Source organism: Mesoplodon densirostris, chromosome 5, assembly GCF_025265405.1.
Source record: "Mesoplodon densirostris isolate mMesDen1 chromosome 5, mMesDen1 primary haplotype, whole genome shotgun sequence".
Classification (NCBI taxonomy): domain Eukaryota; kingdom Metazoa; phylum Chordata; class Mammalia; order Artiodactyla; family Ziphiidae; genus Mesoplodon; species Mesoplodon densirostris.
Genome location: NC_082665.1, coordinates 119753007 through 119777404, shown reverse-complemented (window position 1 = coordinate 119777404; position 24398 = coordinate 119753007). Strand labels below are relative to the sequence as shown.

Here is a 24398-nt window from a genome sequence, read left to right as displayed (position 1 = left end):
TGCTAACACATATATATGGAATTTAAGAAAAAAATATGCCATGAAGAACCTAGGGGTAAGACAGGAATAAAGACACAGCCCTAGTAGAGAATGGACTTGAGGATATGGGGAGGGTGAAGGGTAAGCTGTGACAAACCAAGAGAGTGGCATGGACATATATACACTACCAAACATAAAATAGATAGCTAGTGGGAAGCAACCACATAGCACAGGGAGATCAGCTCGGTGCTTTGTGACCGACTGGAGGGGTGGGATAGGGAGGGTGGGAGGGAGGGAGACGCAAGAGGGAAGAGATATGGGAACAGATGTGTATGTATAACTGATTCACTTTGTTATAAAGCAGAAACTAACACACCATTGTAAAGCAATTATACTCCTATAAAGGTGTAAAAAAAACAAAACAAAAAACAACTAAATGAGGTATCACCTCACACCAGTTAGAATGGGCATCAACAGAAAACCTACGAACATCAAATGCTGGAGAGGGTGTGGAGAAAAGGGAACCCTCTTGCACTGTTGGTGGGAATGTAAATTGATACAGCCACATGGAGAACAGTATGGAGGTTTCTTAAAAAACTAAAAATAAAATTACCATATGACCCAGCAATCCCACTACTGGCCATATACCCTGAGAAAACCATAATTCAAAAAGACACATGCACCCCAATGTTCATTGCAGCACTATTTACAATAGCCAGGTCATGGAAGCAACCTAAATGCCCATCGACAGACAAATGGATAAAGAAGATGTGGTACATATGTACAATGGAATATTATTCAGTCATAAAAAGGAATGAAAGTGGGTCATTTGTACAGACGTGGATGGGTCTAGAGACTGTCATACAGAGTGAAGTAAGTCAGAAAGAGAAACACAAGTATCCTATATTAACGCATATATGTGGAACCTAGAAAAATGGTACAGATGAACCAGTTTGCAGGGCAGAAACAGAGACACAGATGTAGAGAACAAACGTATGGACACCAAGGGGGGAAACTGGAGGGCGTGGTGGTGGTGGTGGGATGAACTGGGAGATTTTGATTGACATATATACACTAATATGTATAAAATAGATAACTATTAAGAACCTGCTATATAAAAAATAAATAAAATTCCAAAAAGAAAAAAAAATTGGTCTTCAGACCTCCCAGACTCTCAGATCTCTCAGCACTAGTCCCTACCCATTGTTTTTGTTTGTTTGTTTGTTTGTTTGCGGTACGTGGGCCTCTCACTGTTGTGGCCTCTCCCGCTGCGGAGCACAGGCTCCGGACGCGCAGGCTCAGCGGCCATGGCTCACGGGCCTAGCCGCTCCGCAGCATGTGGGATCTTCCCGGACGGGGGCACGAACCCGTGTCCCCTGCATCGGCAGGCGGACTCTCAACCACTGCGCCACCAGGGAAGCCCCTTACCCATTGTTTTATATCCACCATTGAGGCTCACATAGGGAGGCATGGGGTTGCCATAAGATGACCATTTACAGGCCTAGAGATCTCTATTCGGCATGCATTCGGAGGAAATCTAGGGCTATAGCAAGGTCTTGTTGGAAGATACTTAGAAAAATTGTGGACAATCATTTTTAGGACTGAGGAGCCTGGAGTGAACCAGAAGTAGAATAAGTGACATCTGAACAGTAAGCTGTCACTTTCTGCAGAAAGTCAAGAGTAGGTCTCTTGATGAGCTGTAAAATCTCAGATATGTGCTTTGAGAGAGACAGAGGGGTGTGTGTTCCTCCCTGTGCACAGAGAGAGCAGTAATCAACCATACAGAGTCTGGATCATTCCCAGAAAGGGCCCAGGAAGCCAGAAGTCAGCTTCAAAGTGTGTGTGTGTGTGTGTGTGTGTGTGTGTGTGTGTGTGTGTGTGTGATTGGACCTGGGCACACCTGACCCAGAGGAGAACTGATCCCAAGGAGGGATGAGGCGGTGAGAAGCATCAGAATATAATACCAAATCACATCACCAGATACTAAGTTCTTGCTACGAGCAAGACATCATAAGAATCTCTCTAATCAGCGCTGCAACTTGGGGCCCTGAGATCAGCTGTACCAGGTTCTAATTCTTTCATTATCCAAAAAAGAATCAAGTGATAAAACAACTGAGAGAGGAAAAAAAAAAAAGGACTTAAAAAAACTTCTTCCCACAATTCACCCAGCGGTGGGCGGTTGCCACAGCTGGTTTAGGTCCCCAGCCATTGGGGCCCCTTGTTCAAGAGGAGACAGCCTCCAGGCTGGGGAGAAGCCACTGCCACCCCAGGCGAACGACGTGGTCCCCTGGGACAGTGCACTTCCTGGCCTCTGTTCCCGGCTGAGTTTGGTCTCTGGGGTTCAGGCCCGGCTCCCCTTCCTGTCTCTCTTCTCTCGTTGGGCCGGTTTATCAGGAGAAGATTGTTTTCCAGGGCTAGAAACTGGACTTCTGATGATGTCTGACCCAGCAGCAGCAATAGCAGGCAACGTGATTTCAAAGCTGGGCTCAGCTTTTGTTTCTTCCCTCTTGTAATCACAAAACACATTTTGGACCAGGAATTCCAATCATGTCTGTGATGGTGGTGAGAAAGAAGTTGACACGGAAATGGGAGAAACTCCTAGGCAGGAACACCTTCTGTTGTGATGGCCGCGTGATGATGGCCCGGCAAAAGGGCATCTTCTATTTGACCCTCTTCCTCATCCTGGGGACGTGTACACTCTTCTTCGCCTTCAGATGCCACTACCTGGTTGTCCAGCTGTCTCCTGCCGTCCCTGTGTTTGCTGCCATGCTCTACCTTTTCTCCATGGCTACACTGTTAAGGACCAGCTTCAGTGATCCTGGAGTGATCCCTCAGGCCCTACCAGATGAAGCAGTTTCATAGAAATGGAGATAAAGGAAAGGGACTTCCCTGGTAGCAAAGTGGTTAAGAATCCGCCTGCCAATGCAGGGGACACGGGTTCGAGCCCTGGTCGGGGAAGATCCCACATGCCGTGGAGCAACTAAGCCCGTGTGCCACAACTACTGAGCCTGCGCTCTAGAGCCCGCGAGCCACAACTACTGAAGCCCACACGACTAGAGCTCATGCTCTGCAACAAGAGAAGCCACTGCAATGAGAAGCCCACGCACCACAACAAAGAGTAGCCCCCTGCTCGCCGCAACTAGAGAAAGCCCATGTGCAGCAACGAAGACCCAATGCAGCCAAAAATAAATAAATAAAAATTTATTAAAAAAAAAAAAGAGTAGAAGGAAATATACCAAAATGCATAAATATCCCTGAGTTGATAGACCGTCGGTGATTTGTCTTCTATTCATATTTTCTGTTTTTTCCAAATTTTTTACAATAAGCATATATTACTCTTATTTTTAAATAATTGTTTTTCTGATTCTAAATATTACCAATCTTTTTTCATGCATATATTTTACTTTTGCAAGGTAAAATCTTTTATACATGCTTCTTTTTAGTGTACATTTTCATTTTTCAGTACGTTGTGAATATTTTCCTGTCATCATTTAAAATGTGTACATCATTTGAAATGGCTGCATAATATTCCATCCCGTGCATGTATCATAATGTACTTAACCAACCTCCTATTATGATATTGAGGTGATTTTCAGTCTTTCACTATTAAAAGGGACTTCTGTGACAATAAACCCCCCCAAAAAAAACAAAAAACAACAACAACAACAAAACTTCTTCCCTCTCTGATTTGTAGCTGTGTGTTTTTAAGACTCAGGATATATTTTTCCTGTCTAATTGTTTTCCTATACTCCTTTCTGACTTTTGAAGAAATAGAGAAGCTTGAAAACATAGCCAGCCTACTTAGAAAATGTTCACAGCCATGTGGGTTCTGCAGAACAATCCAGAAAATCCAAAACATGAACCAAATTCTGTTTTTAGGAATGATCACCTCAAAAGGGAGTCCAAAAAGCAAAATGGGCTTCAGAATTCTAATTTAACATTTCCTATCATGATTTGTTCATGATGGGATTTGGAGGTGACAGTGGAAGGTATAAGGCAGTGAGAAAGGGGTACTTGATACAAGCTTTCTTTATCAGTTGAAAGATGACCAGAGATCTATGGTAGAATTTAGCAGTGGGGCTAGGAAAGAAATGCCATCCGTAATGCATTCATTTAAAGAAGCTGCTAGCGTACTCTCCAATTCAGGAGACAAGACATGACACTTACAGAACAGTTCAAGGAAATGATGGAGCGGCCGTGTTCTTAAGTGACAAAAAGGTGTAGTATAAATGACTAGAGCACTAGCCTCTGAGTTAAGAGCCCAGAGATCTAGACCCAGGATAGCCACCATCTTTTGTGGTCCAAGACCAGTCCCAGCTTCCCTCAGCCTGAGTGTCCTCCTCTGTCCAAAGAGAGATTTGAGTGTTAGAGAAATTCTGAGGATCCTTCCAATTCCAACATTTGGACAGTAAATAAAGAGCTTGGGGATTCAGAGGAGAGAGCACTGGTATGGAGCCTAAGAAATGCCTTCTGAGGTGAGACTGAGGTCTATTTGCCTGCCACGGCCCCCTTGCTGGGGGAGTCCCTCCTGTCAGGACACTGAGCTCACAGGTAAGGGGTTGCCTCCAAACTCCCCTTTCAGTAACTTCTTAAGAACGGAAGGAGTGCCACAGTTTCCCCAAGTGACTCTGTGGGACCAGCTCTCCATCATACTTGCAGGGTCCCATATTCTGGAAGGGAAACAGAAGAGGAACTAACTTGTTGAAACTGACTATGTGCTAGGCACTTTGCACAGGGAATCTTTCCAACGGTATCTCATTTGCTCCTCTCTGGGAAGGTTGATCAGATTATCCCAGTTATAGAGATGAGGCAACAAAACTTCAGAGAAGTTAAAATGCCTACCCGGTCACACAGCAATAATGTGCCAAGGCAGGGATCCAAGCACAGATTTACACCTCATTGTTCCTGTTTTTATCCAGTCATCTTGATGCATGAACTCCCTGTTGCCCCCTAAATCAAACCTAATGTCCTTCAACAATGCATAGACCTTCAGGAGTCTGCTGTACTCCAGCTTCCAGCCTCTGTGTTGGGGCCCAGCCTCTCTGCCTGCTGCTTGCACCGTGCCTCCCATTAAGCTGCCTGCTGGCCTTCTAGCTACCTATCATGTGTGCACCTTGCTCACCGCCAAGATCAAAACTCACCACTTTTAGGAGGTCTTCTCTGAATTCACATATCTGAATATATGTAGTATGTTTTTCCACAAAGGACTTGACAAAGTTTATAAAGATAGATGCAATAGTAAAACCATAAAATATAAATACATTAAAGCTGCTTTTTCTGCATGGTTCTGGTCACCTTAGAGCAGTGGTCCCCAGCGTTTTTGGCACCAGGGACCAGTTTCACAGAAGACAATTTTTCCACTGATGGGGGCGGGGATGGTTCAGACGGTAATTCGAGCGACGGGGAGCCATGGGGAGCGGCAGATGAAGCTTTGCTTACTTGCTGCTCATCTCCTGCTGTGCCGCCCACCAGGGTTGGGGACCCCTGACTTAGAACATTCTTTCCTCAGCCTGTAGCACTTGTGTATCAATACGCTTCAGAGAAGGTCAAGATGGAATCACTAACTTCTTGAGAATCCTCTGCCTCTTTGGGTTCCCAAATAGCATGCAACCCTGGTCACCTCATATTGATATGCTCACTGCATTCTTGTTCTTACTGTAGAAAGCTCACAACAGGCCCTTCAGTAGCCAGGTGCATGACTGGGGTCTTCCTGTCTGCCTCATTCCCCGCTATGAGGGAAGAGATGGCCGTGAGCCATTCGTTCTCCTCCTGACCCCCTGGAATGCACATTCCAAGGATTGACAAGGTGTGATTTGTAGCCAAAGCATCAAACCAAACAAACAGAACCATGTAATGCCCTGGGCTATGTGTGCAGGTTGCTGAGTAGCCAATCACAGGCAGCATCTTGCTATCCCCATGTTATACCCTGCCCAACCAGGCCAGGGTCAATGTGACATCAGAGGCAGGGCCCTCTGTGGTACTCAGACTAATCTCTTCTTGACCTGTGACTAGCCATCCTAGGGCCTCAGTGCCACATGGGGTATGCAAGAGAACACAGAAGTTAGGCAAACACAACCTGTTTCCAAAGTACCCCATCGGTCCACAGCAAACTTACCTTAATTTCTCAATTATAGTCTGCCCGTAATCAGAATTTTTAAATACATTTTTGAACTGTGGAGAAGAAGAACAGAATTAAGAACAACTACAAAGAGAGGAGAAAAGTGATATTACATCTAGGTTTTAACATAAATCCATTTCTAAACTCATTTATATAACTATAACGCAACAAATTATTTATTCTTTCCATGCGCTCTAATACCTTTCAGTAATTTTTGCTCTAACATAGGCAGATTCTGATATAATTCAGAGCCACCCAGGAAAAAGATGGAAACCTGAAGCACCCAGCCAAATCAATACTATTAAAAATAACGTGACTGACTTGTTTTATCTTTTCAAAGTTACTGTTAGACTTACCTATATGCATACTTTATACACTCATCAGTTGACCTAAAGAAGACTTAAATGCCTACCTTACCAAGACATCATGCCTGAGACATAGAGATTACCAAGATGGGCAGACCCAGCCTCTGATCAAATAAGAGGTTACACCATGAAGTTGAGAGAGGTAAGTGCCAGAGAGATAGAATCTACCAAGGAAGTTCAAAGAAACTCTCATCTAGTCGCAGAGAACCAGAGAGGGCTTGATAGAGGAGATGGGCTGTAAAGCATTTCAGTAGGTAGTGCGGGGCCAGGAAGTGGAAGAAGGAGCAGCCCACACCAATGCTCAGAGGCAGTGTGGCTCAGAAGGCAGCAGCCTGAAGTGCCACACTTCTCCGCTTAGCTTTTGCAAAATTTAACTGCTTTGAACCTCACTGTCTCATTGGAAAATTTGAGATAGCACTAATTCCCACCACACAGGGCTGTCATGCATAGAAAGTGAGAGAGAATATATGATACATGGCTTTGTGAGCTGGAAGGGGCTCCAGCACAGGTAGACCTTCTTAGGCCTGAGTTGTGTTCTAAGAGCAGAGACAATTCTAGATACTTGTTAACAAGTGGCCAGAGATTAAGCTGGGACCTCTGGCAGGGGTGAGGTGGAGGTAGGATGGTGGTCTCAATTAGAACATAAGTTCTTTGATGCCAAGAATGGGGTTCGTTTTCTCTTTCTTATGACACCCCCTACTGCCTGCCACCTGCCCATCCCCATGCCTATTTCATAGCACTCAGCGCAGGGCAATCCCTAGGAAACACTCAACAAAAACCAGTTGACCGATGATTGAATGACTTAACTGTGAAAGACATGACCTTGGACATGTCTTCCTCTCTTTGGACCCCATCTCCATATTTATTACATGAATGTTGAACTGGGTTGGTGCAAATTTTTTATTATATAATCCAAGAATTTTATTATTTTTCTCCCATGGGGACCCTGCATTCAAAAAAATCATGGCAACCAATGTCACTTAAAAAGTTGTTAAATCATTTCTCTTTTATTCTAGTCAAATTCAAATAAATTTGATGCTCTAGTTAGTCTGGGCAGCCTTATATCCAGAATATGTCCATATTCCTTTTAATTCTTTTAAATATCAGGAAGAACTGGTATTTCTGTAAACCATCAGGGCCCTGCGAATCTACTTAGGAATAAGTTCACTGGATGACCTCCAAGGTTCTATCCAGACCCCCTACTGACCACTTTTTGCACTTTTAATTTTCTGAATCCCAAAAAATGAGATTGCAAAATTAGCATCTGGCATAGGAAAAAGGTTTTCCATTTTTTTTCTTCTATCAGGTCACCCTTTGAGGATTTGGGGATATACACCTCTCAGTCTGAAGGGCTGCAAGACTGGGCAGGAGGGCAGGAACTATGCTAACAGGCCTGCCCAGACCTCATTGCACAACAGAGCCAGCAGGGAAGGAGAAGCAGCCCTGAGGTCAGGCAGGTCTGGGTTCAAATCCCCCATCCTCACTCATCAGCTGGGTGACCTTCAGTCAGTTACTTAGCCTTCCTGATCCTTGACTGTTATTCTGTACTTTCTGGTCCATTTTCATGGCCACCGTGCTTCCTGGGCCCCCCCATTAAGACGTTAGTTTTTTAAAGTGTTTCTCCAAGAGAACCCTTTTACACTGTTGGTGGGAATGTAAATTGATACAGCCACTATGGAGAACAACATGCAGGTTCCTTAAAAAACTAAAAATCGAACTACCCCTACAACCTAGGAATCCCACTACTGGGCATATACCCTGAGAAACCATAATTCAAAAAGAGTCATGTACCACAATGTTCATTGCAGCACTATTTACAATAACCAGGACATGGAAGCAACCTAAGTGTCCATCGGCAAACGAATGGATAAAGAAGATGTGGCACATATATACAATGGAATATTACTCAGCCATAAAAAGCAACAAAATTGAGTTATCTGTAGTGACGTGGATGGACCTAGAGACTGTCATACAGAGTGAAGTAAGTCAGAAAGAGAAAAACAAATACCGTATGCTAACACATGTATATGGAATCTAAAAAAAAAAAATTGTTCTGACGAGCCTAGGGGCAGGACAGGAATAAAGATGCAGACGTAGAGAATGGACTTGAGGACATGGGAAGGGGGAAGGGTAAGCTGGGACGAAGTGAGAGTGGCATGGACTTATATATACTACCAAAAGTAAAATAGATAGCTAGTGGGAAGCAGCTGCATAGCACTAGAGCGGTGGGATAGAGAGGGTGGGAGGGAGATGCCAGAAGGAGGAGATATGGGGATATATGTATATGTATAGCTGATTCACTTTGTTATAAAGCAGAAACTAACACACCACTGTAAAGCAATTATACTCCAATAAAGATGTTAAAAAAAGATAACTTAAAAATAAAGTGTTTCTCCACCTAGGGTTCTAAGACATATTTCCAAGCTAACATTTTTCCCTTCAAAACTAAATTTTGAGAAACACTGGCTGGACACCCTCTCTAAGACCTTCCAGGTCTGACATCTGTGGTTCCAGAATAGAGATCTCCATCTCTTTCATGTCGACACACTCACAATAATCAAAATGAAATGAAGCTGTTGTTCATTTTGACATTTTTGACAATGGGAAAAAGAAGTAACATATTAATTCAGATGGAGTTCCTCTTCCAGATATTAAAAAAGCCAGACTAGTATGCAAATTTGATTGTAAAAAGGAAAAAAATCATCTTTAATTTTTTTTCTCTTCAATTCTATGGGAGTAATTTATTTTAAAACAGCATTACATTTCTCTGTCCACTTAAAAATATTTAAGAATATTTCTGTATGAATGAGTATGGCATGGCTGGAGGTGGCTTCTAAAGGCCCTCTGCTGTGCCAGATGTTACCCCTCTATGTGCAGGATCACAGCGAGGACCCAGGGTCCCAGAGGAGGAGCCTGGACAACCAGGAAGCAGTGGCCCCCAGGAGTTTAGAACAGCCACTGTTTACAAACCAATAAGCATGCATTTCACTACTTGATCCACCGGTACAGCTGTACCAGCATGTACCACCTGAACACCAGTCTACACTCTACAGGTCAGTGTTAGAATAAAGAATATTTATAGAGGAAGGATGTTTGGAAAATACTTACAAATCCGGTAATGTTAAGGTATAATCCCTCATAGGCCACAGAACTTTTATTTTCTAAGTCAGATGTAGATGATATACGGACCGTAATCATACCAGGGAATATCTTTCCTGAAATTCAAGCAGAATCTCTCTGTGATATTTAGTGTAAAGAATGCTACATAATATTCTATGAAATACATCTTTCCTTCATTGATGCAGTCATTTTTTGTTTTCAGTGCTTTTAATTATTTAAGAGGGAAAAAAACAGTTGCAAAGAACATCTTCATGCACAAACCTTTCTACATATGGAGTCATTTACTTAGAGTGGATCCCCAGAAATGAGAGTATTAGTGTTAAAGACAAGAATATTCTTTTGGCTTTGGGGATATCTCTAATTTCTGTGGCCAACACAATGCATTCATTTCCTGTACAGTTGGTCTGTTCTGGCAAGGAGGGATATTTCTCATTCATAAAACAGACAAACACATGTAACTCAGGAAACAGCCTTGGACTTTCATAGCGCCCAGCTGATAAAACCAAAAAAGTATAGGGTCGATTTGCTCTTAAAGTTCATTTCCAGAGCTGAGAGGCTCTTAAGTCTCCAAAAATAGGGTTTGCTGGTATAGAACAAGCAAATCCTATGACAGAGAACTGAACCAAGGTCAGAGACCAGGTTCCTGGTTTGTCTGACTCTGTGGTTTTAGGGAATCACCTTATTCTGCATCAGTGTCCCCATGTAACAGCCCCACTTTGTATTTATGCAGCCTGTGTACTTTTCCAGGGACTCCGACATCTATCCTTCTCATTTTGACCCCGTGGCGCCGTTCCCTTGGACAGTTTAAGTGAAGGGACCCATCTACTCCCGTACCTCTAGGACTAGCTCACAAATCTGAATTGGTCTATTTCCTCTCCCACTAGGTTCCATTGAGATAAAGACAGGAAGCTTTTTTCTACTTGGCTGGCCTTTGTTGCCTCCAAATTTTCCTCTAACTTTAGTATTCTGGAAGCTCTTTTTGCCATTATTTTAAGTTTTCTATTCCACTTAGGTCTGAGGTGCAGCTCTCCATGATTCATCCTTTATAACTCACCTTTATTGCATGTAGAAGAGTTATAGTAATACCCTTCTGAACACAGGCAAAAATGTCGAACATGCAGCTTAACAAATGAAGAACCATCCTTACAGGGGTCCACTTGGTCAGGGGTGCTGGAACCTGAGACACAGTAGAAAGAGATTAAAAATCCATAGGATAACAACAAATAACACCAAGAAACATACTTTTAAATCTCCTGGGCACTTTCTATTCCTTGGCTGTGTTACTCTATGGCACACCCTTAGAACAGCTGAAACAAATACATATTTTCTTATGTTTCTAGGAAGTTTGTTGCTAAAATTCTAGAGCCAAGCACTTGTCAACAGTAAAGGTCAGAGGCTGGTGGGTAAGAGTCTGCTCAGAGAGAGACAGCAGTCTTCTAACTCCAAGGAATAAAGAAACACTTTGGACCTCAAAGATCCTCCAGAACCTTGATGTCTGGTTCTCTAACACTAGGTAGAACTCTCCAAAACCATGTGAGAGAAAGCATCATATTTTTTTTGGAAGACATGAATAATTGACTTATAGGGAAGATCAGGCCAAAAGCTCCCCAAAGAAACTAGATATTGTATTCTGGTTAGCATACATGGTATACAGACCCACGAGGAAAGGCAAGGGAGAGTGAGGGAACAGTGTGGATTAACTCAGTGAAAATTCTAAGAGGAAGTGATGAAGGGTCACTCTACTCTCTGGCTTTCTGAGTGGATGACCTGAATAAATGGAGAGAGGATTATTACAATGGTTTCTACACCACTGGCCAGGACTCCCAGAGCAGGCAGGGTGCAGCATCTTTCTTATCTTTGGAGAACTGATGGGATCCAAGAAGGGAAGTTAGGTTAGTGGCCAAAAGGTGATCTTGGTTAGCCACTTCCTTTATCTCTGTCAAATGAAATGATCCTGAGCTTTGATTTCAGAATAGATCAAGTAACTGGCAACCTTCAGAACTGTCTTAAGATTCTTATAATCCTGTAGGTGCAAATCGTTGCTTAAAAAAAAAAAGAGAGAGACTACATGTGAGGTACGATGTGTATAACATTGTCTCTTTTTTATTGACGTATAGTTGATTTACAATATTACATTAGTTTCAAGTATACAGTCCAGTGATTCAGTATTTTTGGAGATTATACTACATTATAAGTTATTACAAGATAATGGTTATAATTCCCTGTGCTATATAATATATGACTGTTGCTTATCTATTTTATACGTAGTAGTTTGTATCTGTTAATCCCATACCCCTAATTTGTCCCTCTCCCCTTTGGTAACCATAAGTTTGTTTTCTCTATCTGTGAGTCGGTTTTTGTTTTGCATATACACTCATTTGTATTATTTTTTAGATTCCACATATAAGTGATTTCATACAGTATTTGTCTTTCTCTGACTTACTTCACTAAGCATAATATTCTCTAGGTCCGTCCACAATGCTGCAAAAGGCAGAATTTCATTCTTTTTATGGCTGAGTAATATTCTATCATGCGCATGTATCTTTTCAAATTGGTGTTTTCATTTCTCTGGATATATACCCGGGAATGGAATTGCTGGATCATATAGTAAAAACTGAAAATAGAACTACCATATGATCCAGCAATTCCATTCCTGGGTATATAGCCAGAAATAACATGCTCTCTCTTATGATAAAAAAAAAAAAAAGTGGGGGGACTTCCCTGGTGGTACTGTGGTTAAGAATCCACCTGCCAATCCACGGGTTCGAGCCCTGGTCTGGGAAGATTCCACATGCCGCGGATAAACTAAGCCCATGCGCCACAACTACTGAGCCCGCGTGCCACAACTACTGAAGCCCGTGTATCTAGAGCCCGTGCTCCGCAACAAGAGAAGCCACCACAATGAGAAGCAGGCGCACCGCAATGAAGAGTAGCCCCTGCTCACCACAACTAGAGAAAAGCCTGCATGCGGCAACGAAGACCCAACGCAGCCAAAACTAACCAAATGAATTTTTTTTTCCACATTTTAAAACTTTTTTTTAAAATTTTTTGCCTTATAACAAATTTAATCAGTTATACATATACATATGTTCCCATATCCCCTCCCTTTTGCGTCTCCCTCCCACCCTCCCTATCCCACCCCTCCAGGCGGTCACAAAGCACCGAGCTGATCTCGCTGTGCTATGCGGCTGCTTCCCACTAGCTATCTACCTTACGTTTGGTAGTGTATATATGTCCATGCCGCTCTTTCACTTTCTCACACCTTACCCTGCTCCCTCCCCATATCCTCAAGTCCATTCTCTAGTAGGTCTGTGTCTTTATTCCTGTCTTACCCCTATGTTCTTCATGACATTTTTTTTTCTTAAATTCCATATATATGTGTTAGCATACAGTATTTGTTTTTCTCTTTCTGACTTACTTCACTCTGTATGACAGACTCTAGGTCTATCCACCTCATTACAAATAGCTCAATTTCATTTCTTTTTATGGCTGAGTAATATTCCATTGTATATATGTGCCACATCTTCTTTATCCATTCATCCGATGATGGACACTTAGGTTGTTTCCATCTCCGGGCTATTGTAAATAGGGCTGCTATGAACATTTTGGTACATGTCTCTTTTTGAATTATGGTTTTCTCAGGGTATATGCCTAGTAGTGGGATTGCTGGGTCATATGGTAGTTCTATTTGTAGTTTTTTAAGGAACCTCCATACCGTTCTCCATAGCGGCTGTACCAATTCACATTCCCACCAGCAGTGCAAGAGTGTTCCCTTTTTTCCACACCCTCTCCAGCATTTATTGTTTCTAGATTTTTTGATGATGGCCATTCTGACTGGTGTGAGATGATATCTCATTGTAGTTTTGATTTGCATTTCTCTAATGAGTAAAGATGTTGAGCATCCTTTCATGTGTTTGTTGGCAGTCTGTATATCTTCTGTGGAGAAATGTCTATTTAGGTCTTCTGCCCATTTTCAGATTGGGTTGTTTGTTTTTTTGTTATTGAGCTGCATGAGCTGCTTATAAATTTTGGAGATTAATCCTTTGTCAGTTGCTTCATTTGCAAATATTTTCTCCCATTCTGAGGGTTGTCTTTTGGTCTTGTTTATGGTTTCCTTTGCTGTGCAAAAGCTTTGAAGTTTCATTAGGTCCCATGTGTTTATTTTTGTCTTTATTTCCATTTCTCTAGGAGGTGGGTCCAAAAGGATCTTGCTGTGATTTATGTCATAGAGTGTTCTGCCTATGTTTTCCTCTAAGAGTTTGATAGTGTCTGGCCTTACATTTAGGTCTTTAATCCATTTTGAGCTTATTTTTGTGTATGGTGTTAGGGAGTGATCTAATCTCATACTTTTACATGTCCCTATCCAGTTTTCCCAGCACCACTTATTGAAGAGACTGTCCTTTCTCCACTGTACATTCCTGCCTCCTTTATCAAAGATAAGGTGACCATATGTCCGTGGGTTTAACTCTGGGCTTTCTATCCTGTTCCATTGATCTATCTTTCTGTTTTTGTGCCAGTACCATACTGTCTTGATTACTGTAGCTTTGTAGTATAGTCTGAAGTCAGGGAGCCTGATTCCTCCAGCTCCATTTTTCGTTCTCAAGATTGCTTTGGCTATTCGGGGTCTTTTGTGTTTCCATACAAATTGTGAAATTTTTTGTTCTAGTTCTGTAAAAAATGCCAGTGGTAGTTTGATAGGGATTGCATTGAATCTGTAGATTGCTTTGGGTAGTAGAGTCATTTTCACAATGTTGATTCTTCCAATCCAAGAACATGGTACATCTCTCCATCTATTTGTATCATCTTTAATTTCTTTCATCAGTGTCTTATAATTTTCTGCATACAGGTCTTTTGTCTCCTTAGGTAGGTTTATTCCTAGATATTTTATTCTTTTTGTTGCAATGGTAAATGGGAGTGTTTCCTTGATTTCACTTTCAGATTTTTCATCATTAGTATATAGGAATGCCAGAGATTTCTGTGCATTAATTTTGTATCCTGCAACTTTACCAAATTCATTGATTAACTCTAGTAGTTTTCTGGTAGCATCTTTAGGATTCTCTATGTATAGTATCATGTCATCTGCAAACAGTGACAGCTTTACTTCTTCTTTTCCAATTTGGATTCCTTTTATTTCCTTTTCTTCTCTGATTGCTGTGGCTAAAACTTCCAAAACTAGGTTGAATAAGAGTGGTGAGAGTGGGCAACCTTGTCTTGTTCCTGATCTTAGTGGAAATGGTTTCAGTTTTTCACCATTGAGGATGATGCTGGCTGTGGGTTTGTCATATATGGCCTTTATTATGTTGAGGAAAGTTCCCTCTATGCCTACTTTCTGCAGGGTTTTTATCATAAATGGGTGTTGAAGTTTCTCAAAAGCTTTCTCTGCATCTATTGAGATGATCATATGGTTTTTCTCCTTCAATTTGTTAATATGGTGTATCACGTTGATTGATTTGCGTATATTGAAGAATCCTTGCATTCCTGGAATAAACCCCACTTGATCATGGTGTATGATCCTTTTAATGTGCTGTTGGATTCTGTTTGCTAGTATTTTGTTGAGGATTTTTGCATCTATGTTCATCAGTGATATTGGCCTATAGTTTTCTTTCTTTGTGACATCCTTGTCTGGTTTGGGTATCAAGGTGATGGTGGCCTCATAGAATGAGTTTGGGAGTGTTCCTCCCTCTGCTATATTTTGGAAGAGTTTCAGAAGGATAGGTGTTAGCTCTTCTCTAAATGCTTGATAGAATTCGCCTGTGAAGCCATCTGGTCCTGGGCTTTTGTTTGTTGGAAGATTTTTTATCACAGTTTCAATTTCAGTGCTTGTGATTGGTCTGTTCATATTTTCTATTTCTTCCTGATTCAGTCTTGGCAGGTTGTGCATTTCTAAGAATTTGTCCATTTCTACCCGGTTGTCCATTTTATTGGCATAGAGTTGCTTATAGTAATCTCTCATGATCTTTTGTATTTTTGCAGTGTCAGTTGTTACTTCTCCTTTTTCATTTCTATTGATTTGAATCTTCTCCCTTTTTTTCTTGATGAGTCTGGCTAATGGTTTATCAATTTTGTTTATCTTCTCAAAGAACCGGCTTTTAGTTTTATTGATCTTTGCTATCGTTTCCTTCATTTCTTTTTCATTTATTTCTGATCTGATTTTTATGATTTCTTTCCTTCTGCTAACTTTGGGATGTTTTTGTTCTTCTTTCTCTAATTGCTTTAGGTGCAAGGTTAGGTTGTTTATTCGAGATGTTTCCTGTTTCTTAAGGTGGGATTGTATTGCTATAAACTTCCCTCTTAGAACTGCTTTTGCTGCATCCCATAGGTTTTGGGTCGTCGTGTCTCCATTGTCATTTGTTTCTAGGTATTTTTTAATTTCCTCTTTGATTTCTTCAGTGATCACTTCGTTATTAAGTAGTGTATTGTTTAGCCTCCATGTGTTTGTATTTTTTACAGATCTTTTCCTGTAATTGATATCTAGTCTCATAGCATTGTGGTCTGAAAAGATACTTGATACAATTTCAATTTTCTTAAATTTACCAAGGCTTGATTTGTGACCCAAGATATGATCTATCCTGGAGAATGTTCCATGAGCACTTGAGAAAAATGTGTATTGTTTTTGGATGGAATGTCCTATCAATATCAATTAAGTCCATCTTGTTTAATGTATCATTTAAAGCTTGTGTTTCCTTATTTATTTTCATTTTGGATGACCTGTCCATTGGTGAAACTGGGGTGTTAAAGTCCCCTACTATGATTGTGTTACTGTCGATTTCTCCTTTTATGGCTGTTAGTATTTGCCTTATGTATTGAGGTGCTCCTATGTTGGGTGCATAAATATTTACAATTGTTATATCTTCTTCTTGGATCGATCCCTTGATCATTATGTAGTGTCCTTCTTTGTCTCTTCTAGTAGTCTTTATTTTAAAGTCTATTTTGTCTGATATGAGAATTGCTACTCCAGCTTTCTTTTGGTTTCCATTTGCATGGAATATCTTTTTCCATCCCCTTACTTTCAGTCTGTATGTGTCTCTAGGTCTGAAGTGGGTCTCTTGTAGACAGCATATATATGGGTCTTGTTTTTGTATCCATTCAGCCAATCTGTGTCTTTTGGTGGGAGCATTTAGTCCATTTACATTTAAGGTAATTATTGATATGTATGTTCCTATTCCCATTTTCTTAATTGTTTGGGGTTCGTTATTGTAGTTCTTTTCCTTCTGTTGTGTTTCTTGCCTAGAGAAGTTCCTTTAGCATTTGTTGTAAAGCTGGTTTGGTGGTGCTGAACTCTGTGAGCTTTTGCTTGTCTGTAAACGTTTTAATTTCTCCATCAAATCTGAATGAGATCCTTGCTGGGTAGAGTAATCTTGGTTGCAGGTTTTTCTCCTTCATCACTTTAATTATGTCCTGCCACTCCCTTCTGGCTTGTAGAGTTTCTGCTGAGAGATCAGCTGTTATCCTGATGGGGATTCCCTTGTGTGTTATTTGTTGTTTTTGCCTTGCTGCTTTTAATATGATTTCTTTGTGTTTAATTTTTGACAGTTTGATTAATATGTGTCTTGGCGTATTTCTCCTTGGATTTATTGTGTATGGGACTCTCTGTGCCTCCTGGACTTGATTAACTATTTCCTTTCCCATATTAGGGAAGTTTTCAACTATAATCTCTTCAAATATTTTCTCAGTCCCTTTCTTTTGCTCTTCTTCTTCTGGAACCCCTATAATTCGAATGTTGGTGCGTTTAATGTTGTCCCAGAGGTCTCTGAGACTGTCCTCTGTTCTTTTCATTCTTTTTTCTTTATTTTGCTCTGCAGCAGTTATTTCCACTATTTTATCTTCCACCTCACTTATCCGTTCTTCTGCCTCAGTTATTCTGCTATTGATCCCATCTAGAGTATTTTTTATTTCATTTATTGTGTTTTTAATCGATGCTTGATTCATCTTTAGTTCTTCTAGGTCCTTGTTAACTGTTTCTTGCATTTTGTCTATTCTATTTCCAAGATTTTGGATCTGGGAAATAGAATCTTGGATCATCTTTACCATCATTATTCTGAATTCTTTTTCAGGTAGACTGCCTATTACCTCTTCATTTGTTAGGTCTGGTGGGTTTTTATCTTGCTCCTTCTCCTGCTGTGTGTTTTTCTGTCTTCTCATTTTGCTTATGTTACTGTGTTTGGGGTCTCCTTTTTGCAGGCTGCAGGTTCGTAGTTCCCGTTGTTTTTGGTGTCTGTCCCCAGTGGCTAAGGTTGGTTTAGTGGGTTGTGTAGGCTTCCTGGTGGAGGGGACTAGTGCCTGTGTTCTGGTGGATGAGGCTGGATCTTGTCTTTCTGGTGGGCAGGTCCACGTCTGGTGGTGTGTTTTGGGGTGTCTGCGGACTTTTTATGATTTTAGGCCACCTCTCTGCTAATGGGTGGCATTGTGTTCCTGTCTTGCTAGTTGTTTGGCTTAGGGTGTCCAGCACTGTAGCTTGCTGGTCGTTGAGTGAAGCTGGGTGCTGGTGTTGAGATGGAGATCTCTGGAAGGTTTTTGCCGTTTGATATTATGTGGAGCTGGGAGGTCTCTTGTGGACCAGTGTCCTGAAGTCGGCTCTCCCACCTCAGAGGCACAGCACTGACTCCTGGCTCCTCAATTTGGGATGATGTGTTGTCTATTCATGTATTCCACAGATGCAGGGTACATCAAGTTGATTGTGGAGCTTTAATCCGCTGCTTCTGAGGCTGCTGGGAGAGGTTTCCCTTTCTCTTCTTTGTTCTCACAGCTCCTGGGTCTCAGCTTTGGATCTGGCCCCGCCTTTGCGTGTAGGTTGCCGGAGGGCGTCTGTTCTTCGCTCAGACAGGACAGGGTTAAAGGAGCAGCCTCTTCGGGGACTCTGGCTCACTCAGGCCGGGCGGGAGGGAGGGGCACGGAGTGCGGGGCGAGCCTGCAGCGGCAAAGGTCGGCGTGACGTTGCACTAGCCCGAGGCGCGCCGTGCGTTCTCCCAGGGAAGCCGCCCCTGAATCCCGGGACCCCGGCAGTGGCGGGCTGCACAGGCTCCCGGAAGGGCGGTGTGGGCAGTGACCTGCGCTCGCACACAGGCTTCTTGGCGGCGGCAGCAGCAGCCGCAGCGTCCCACGCCCGTCACTGGGCTCCGCGCTTTCAGTCGCGACTCGCGCCCGTCTGTGGAGCCCCTTTAAGCAGCGCTCTTAATCCCCTCTCCTCGCGCACCAGGAAACCAAGAGGGAAGAAAAAGTCTCTTGCCTCTTCGGCAGCTCCAGAGTTTTCCCGGACTCCCTGCCGGCTAGCTGTGGCACATTAGCCCCCTTCAGGCTGAGTTCTCACCGCCAGCCCCAGTCCTCTCCCTGCGCTCTGACCGAAGCCCGAGCCACAGCTTCCAGCGCTGCGCGCCCCGGCGGGCGAGCAGACAAGCCTCTCGGGCTGGTGAGTGCCGCTCGGCACTGATCCTCTGTATGGGGATCTCTCCGCTTTGCCCTACCCAGGTATGTGGGGGGTTTCTTGCCTTTTGGGAGGTCTGGGGTCTTCTGCCAGCGTTCAGTAGGTGTTCTGTAAGAGTTGTTCCACGTGTAGCTGTATTTCTGGTGTATCCGTGGGGAGGAAGGTGATCTCCGCGTCTTACTCTTCCGCCATCTTACCCGGAAGTCCAAATGAATTTTTTTTAAAAACGAGGGGAATACATAGAAACATATGTCCATGTGTTTGTATTTGCACAAACACAAAAAACCAACCACAGAAGTTGCCTCTGGGGAAGAAAACTGGGGGTCTGGGTCCTAGGGGTCTAGGATAGGAGGGAGATTTAGTTTTTTTTTTTTTTTTTTTTATGGTACACGGGCCTCTCACTGTTGTGGCCTCTCCCGTTGCAGAGCACAGGCTCCGGACGCGCAGGCTTAGCAGCCATGGCTCACGGGCTCAGTCGCTCCGCGGCATGTGGGATCCTCCTGGACCGGGGCACGAACCCGTGTCCCCTGCATCGGCAGGCGGACTCTCAACCACTGCGCCACCAGGGAAGCCCGAGATTTAGTTTTTACTGCATATACTTTTGCCCCATTTAAGCTTCTTTTTCCATAACTATGGGCCTAAGTGACTTTTATAAAAAATAAATAAAACAGTACTGGTGAGGAACTCTGCTACTGGTTGGGAGTGTAAAATGGTGCAGCCACCTTAGAAGATAGGCAGGCAGTTTCTCACAGAACTAAACATACTCTTAACCATATGACCCCACAAGTGCCTGCTTTAGTATTTACTCAGTGTAAATGCTGAGTATTCACTTACTATTTATCAACTTATATCCACTAAAAACCCTGCAAACGAATACTTATAGCCGTTTTCTTCATGACTGCCAAAACCTGGAAGCAACCAAGATGTCCTTCAATAGGTGAGTGGATAAACAAACTGCTATAGCCAGACAATGGAATATTATTCAGTGTTCAAGCCTTGAAAATTGACATGGAGGAATCTTAAGTGCATATTACTAAATAAAAGAAGCTAATCTGAAAACGCTACATACTGTGGGATTCCAACTACATGACGTTCTGAAAAAGGCAAAACTATGGCAACAGTAAAAAGATCAGGGGTTGCCAGGGGTTAGCAGGGAGGAAGGGATGAATGGGCAGAGTATAGTAGATTGTTAGGAAGGTGAAAATCGTCTCTATGATGCCATAACGATGGATACATGTCAGTATACGTTTGTCCAAACCTACAGAATATACAACACCAACAGTAAACCGTAGTGTAAACTGGACTTGGGGTGATTATCATGTGTCAATGTAGATTCATCAATTGTCACAAATGTACCCTCTGGCGAGGAAAGTTGATAATAAGGGAGGCTATGCAGCTGTGGGGGTAGGGAAATATGCAAACTCTACCTTCCTTTTGATTTTGCTGTGAATCTAAAACTGCTCTAAAAACAAAGTCTATTGAAAAAAAGATTTTTTAAGAGTGAAAAAAACAGGCTACATGGGACACAGGAGGCGTAGTGCAGTACCTCGTAAACAACAGTAAGGGTCACCTCTCTGAGAAGGTGTAAACCAGTATTCTAAGTAAAGTAAATGGCTTTTAAAAAAGCCTCAGCCACATTGCAAGGATGATTTGGCAAATCCTAGGGAAGAAATTGAGTGCAGCTCCATTCTGGATATACTGCTCATATAACTCCTGGTGTGCCTTCTCGCTGGCAATAGAGGACAGACGTGTTAGTTATTCTGTGTGCCAGGAATAAAATCACAGGATGTTACAGTGGGAAAAGGATTTTGGTGGCTATTTAGTTCAATCACATCTTATTACCAGTGAGTATGTTGAAGCCAAGAGAGAAGTGATTTGGCCCATGCCCCATAGTTAGTGTAGGGCCAGAACACAAGAAGACTGCCTTACTCTGAGAGAGTGTCTGGGGAAGCAGAAACAGCTTTAAAAAGCTCCCTTTTGGGCTCCCCTGGTGGCGCAGTGGTCGAGAGTCCGCCTTCCGATGCAGGGGACATGGGTTCGTGCCCCGGTCCGGGAAGATCCCACATGCCGCAGAGCAGCTGGGCCCGTGAGCCATGGCTGCTGAGCCTGCGCATCCGGAGCCTGTGCTCCACAACGGGAGAGGCCACAATGGTGAGAGGCCCGCGTACCGCAAAAAAAAAAAAAAAAAAGAAAGAAAGAAACAAACAAACAAAAGCTCCCTTTCCTGACTTCAGGAGAACTGATTGTGTAGCTGTGTCCCTCTTGACCTAGCCTTCAGAGCGGCCCCTGCAAACATGAAAGAAGGTTGGGAACCAGGTTTTGATACAGGCTCTGGCTCCATTTGCTTAATCATTCATTTCTTAGATCTGCTGCAGAACACTGGGGAAGACAAAAGAAGTAAGTATAGGGAACATCAACCTGCTCTTTGACCCTGGGTAAGTTGCTGCCCTCACTGGGTCTCAGTTTCCCTAACTGAGAATAACAGGGTTTATCTAGACCCTTTAAGCCTAGGTTTGAGGATTCTTTAAGATCAGGGGTTGGCAAACTATGACTTGTGAGCCAATTCTGGCCAGTCCTCTGTTTTTGTAAATAAACTTTATTGATACACAATCAGGCACATTCATTTGTATATTGTCCATGGCTGCTTTCATGCTAATATGGCAGAGTGGAGTAGTTGTAAGAGAGACCTTATCATGGCCCACAAAACCTGAAACATTTATTAGTTTGCCTTCACTGATAAAGTTTACTGACCCCTGCTTTAAACTTTGGGAAATGAGGCAAGGGCTTTCTGTTTCAACAACTTGGGCTGGAGGTCAATCATTGTCTCTTAGATAGCATCGCCAAATATCTGTCCTTTGGACCATGGCTCTGGTCATGTCTAGGACTGTTTGAGTACTGCTGTTGTTTGGCTTTTTAATCTCTCAGGCCCAAATTCCATGAATTAGCTCAAATTCTAAATTGTGATCAGCTACCTTTGTAATGTCATAATTTTTCTATAACATTTGATGAGGAATCAGGATAGAAGTGACTCTTTCCTTCAGTAGACCAGGGATCTAGACCAGTGGGGCTGGAGAGTCAGTGCTTATTTGCACCTGACCTCAGATAAGCTGAAACTATTTGCAAAAATCTACTAGGGAGAGGGAAGCTGGAAAAATAGCTTTTATAAAGTCCAAGTTCATAAAAATATTCCACATCTGGCAAATAACTTGAGGAAAGGAGAATGCAACAGGTAATCTTTTAGCATGTCTGCCATTTCTATTAGCCTGTGCGACTCAGACTTTTTAATTCCAGGGGTTCATATCCAAGGACACCTTGAGTCTCTTTATATGCACTTCCCTACTCTGGTAGAACAAACTTACCTACTATCCTCCGCAACAGTGTGACTCCTCAGTGAGAAGCTTTGAGGGAATTGCTCTTACCTGGGATATTTGTGGAGGGAGTAGGTGTACTCGTGTTGGTGGTAGGAGTAGCGGGGCCTGTGGTAGAATTAGGTGCACACGTGTTGTTGTTGTTGGTGGGAGTTGTGGGGCCTGCGTCAGGCGCAGGAGCGCTCGTGGTGGTGGCGGTGCTGGGAGACCCGGGGCCCGCGTCAGGCGCAGGAGCGTTCGTGGTGGTGGCGGTGCTGGGAGACGCGGGGCCCGCGTCAGGCGCAGGAGCGTTCGTGGTGGTGGCGGTGCTGGGAGACCCGGGGCCCGCGTCAGGCGCAGGAGCGCTCGTGGTGGTGGCGGTGCTGGGAGACGCGGGGCCCGCGTCAGGCGCAGGAGCGCTCGTGGTGGTGGCGGTGCTGGGAGACCCGGGGCCCGCGTCAGGCGCAGGAGCGCTCGTGGTGGTGGCGGTGCTGGGAGACCCGGGGCCCGCGTCAGGCGCAGGAGCGCTCGTGGTGGTGGCGGTGCTGGGAGACGCGGGGCCTGCGTCAGGCGCAGGAGCCCTCGTGGTGGTGGTAGGAGTTGTAACAACACTTATGGTTGAAGACGCAGTTTGGGTCTTGACTGGAGGAACAAAGATATTAAGTTTTACAAGACATAACATTGAATATATAATGACAGTTGCTATTATTTAATACTAATTAGTACCCAATCCGTTTTTTTTCCTGAAAAATAAATGTAGTGGATTACATTAAAAATGAAAATACATGGCTACTCCTTAAAAAAAGACCCACAATAAATAAAATTAAAAATTAAACAGACAAAACTGGAAAAATGTTACTGGGGAGTTCCCTGGGTGGCCTAGTGGTTAGGATTCCAGGCTTTCACTGCCGTGGCCTGGGTTACATCCCTGGTCAGGGAATTGAGATCCCGTAAGCCGCCAGGCATGGCAAGAAAAAAAAAAAGTTACTGAAAAATATGATGGTATCTGCCTGTTAGCTCAACTGGTAGAAAAATATGATGAAGAGTTAATATCATTTATTGTATTATTATTAATTATAATATATTAATATAATTTATACTATGAAATATTAATTATATATTAACATCAACATGTCATATTATTACAAGATGTAATATCATTTATGCCTGTAGTTGCAGAACTGTCAATCTGAGTTTAATATTCCTCAGGGCAGTTCTCAGTGAGGGCAAGTGAAAATGCCACCAGGTGGAGCTGTTTACCACCTGGACATGGCCTCCTTTTGTCTTTTTACAGTTTACAGCAATTGCCCCAATTTTCCATTACATCGCTTATTAGCTGAGGGATGCTAGGGAAGGGGTTGTGTTTAAAGAATGATGAAATAAAAATACCTCATTAAGGTATTTAATGTATTAAACTTCTTCAAAATGTTTTCTCGTGATGTTTACCCATTCGTAATTCTAGAGACATGAACGTTTTAAAGAATAAGATGAATATAGGTGGTTTTTGCCCTAAGGGCTATGCTGATCATCAAAGCTGCCTTTTTTCAAATCTTAGGAACCCCTGGACACATGGGGTAGTGTACTCTAGTGATCCTATAATCACTTTTCTAGAGCCCTTAATTGTCTCTAAGAGCTCTGACAATGACAATCGGTTAAAAAAATTATTAAAAGGAAAAGTTTTAGTGAGGAAGCTATTTGTAAACCTTTGGATATAGAAAACTGCCGAAGATGTTACCGAATTCCCGCTTGGGTCTGGAAGCCCCTGGATGACAGAATCTGGCTCTTCACCTTGAACAGGGCTGGGCTTAACCAGTCATTCATAGGCAAATGCTCTCCCAGGAACAAGAAAATAGTTCACCAGCTGGCCATCTCCACAGCTGCTACCCTGTTCCTCCTACTACTCTCACATATCAAGGGCTTACCCTGTGCCCAACAGGCCTATGGAACAGTTATGAGCATCCACATTTGACAGGAATGCCCACCAATACTCAGAGGAATTAAGGGATTTGCCCAGAGGTAAGCCTTGACCCCCATGAGTAAGGGGCAAA

At 42.9% G+C, this 24398-nt stretch overlaps 1 protein-coding gene across 1 annotated transcript in view; it reads right to left on the bottom strand.

The window, feature by feature from the left end:
- Positions 1 to 24171, bottom strand: part of MUC13 (mucin 13, cell surface associated) — a 53907-nt gene extending 29736 nt beyond the window's left edge. Inside the window, exons 1-5 of the mRNA XM_060098858.1 lie at positions 24086 to 24171; positions 22423 to 22895; positions 10637 to 10759; positions 9571 to 9677; positions 6095 to 6150 (exon numbers count right to left, since the gene is read on the bottom strand). Of these exons, the coding sequence (XP_059954841.1) occupies positions 6095 to 6150; positions 9571 to 9677; positions 10637 to 10759; positions 22423 to 22895; positions 24086 to 24171 (845 nt within the window). The remainder of the gene's footprint in view (positions 1 to 6094; positions 6151 to 9570; positions 9678 to 10636; positions 10760 to 22422; positions 22896 to 24085) is intronic.
- Between the last annotated feature and the right edge of the window lie 227 nt (positions 24172 to 24398).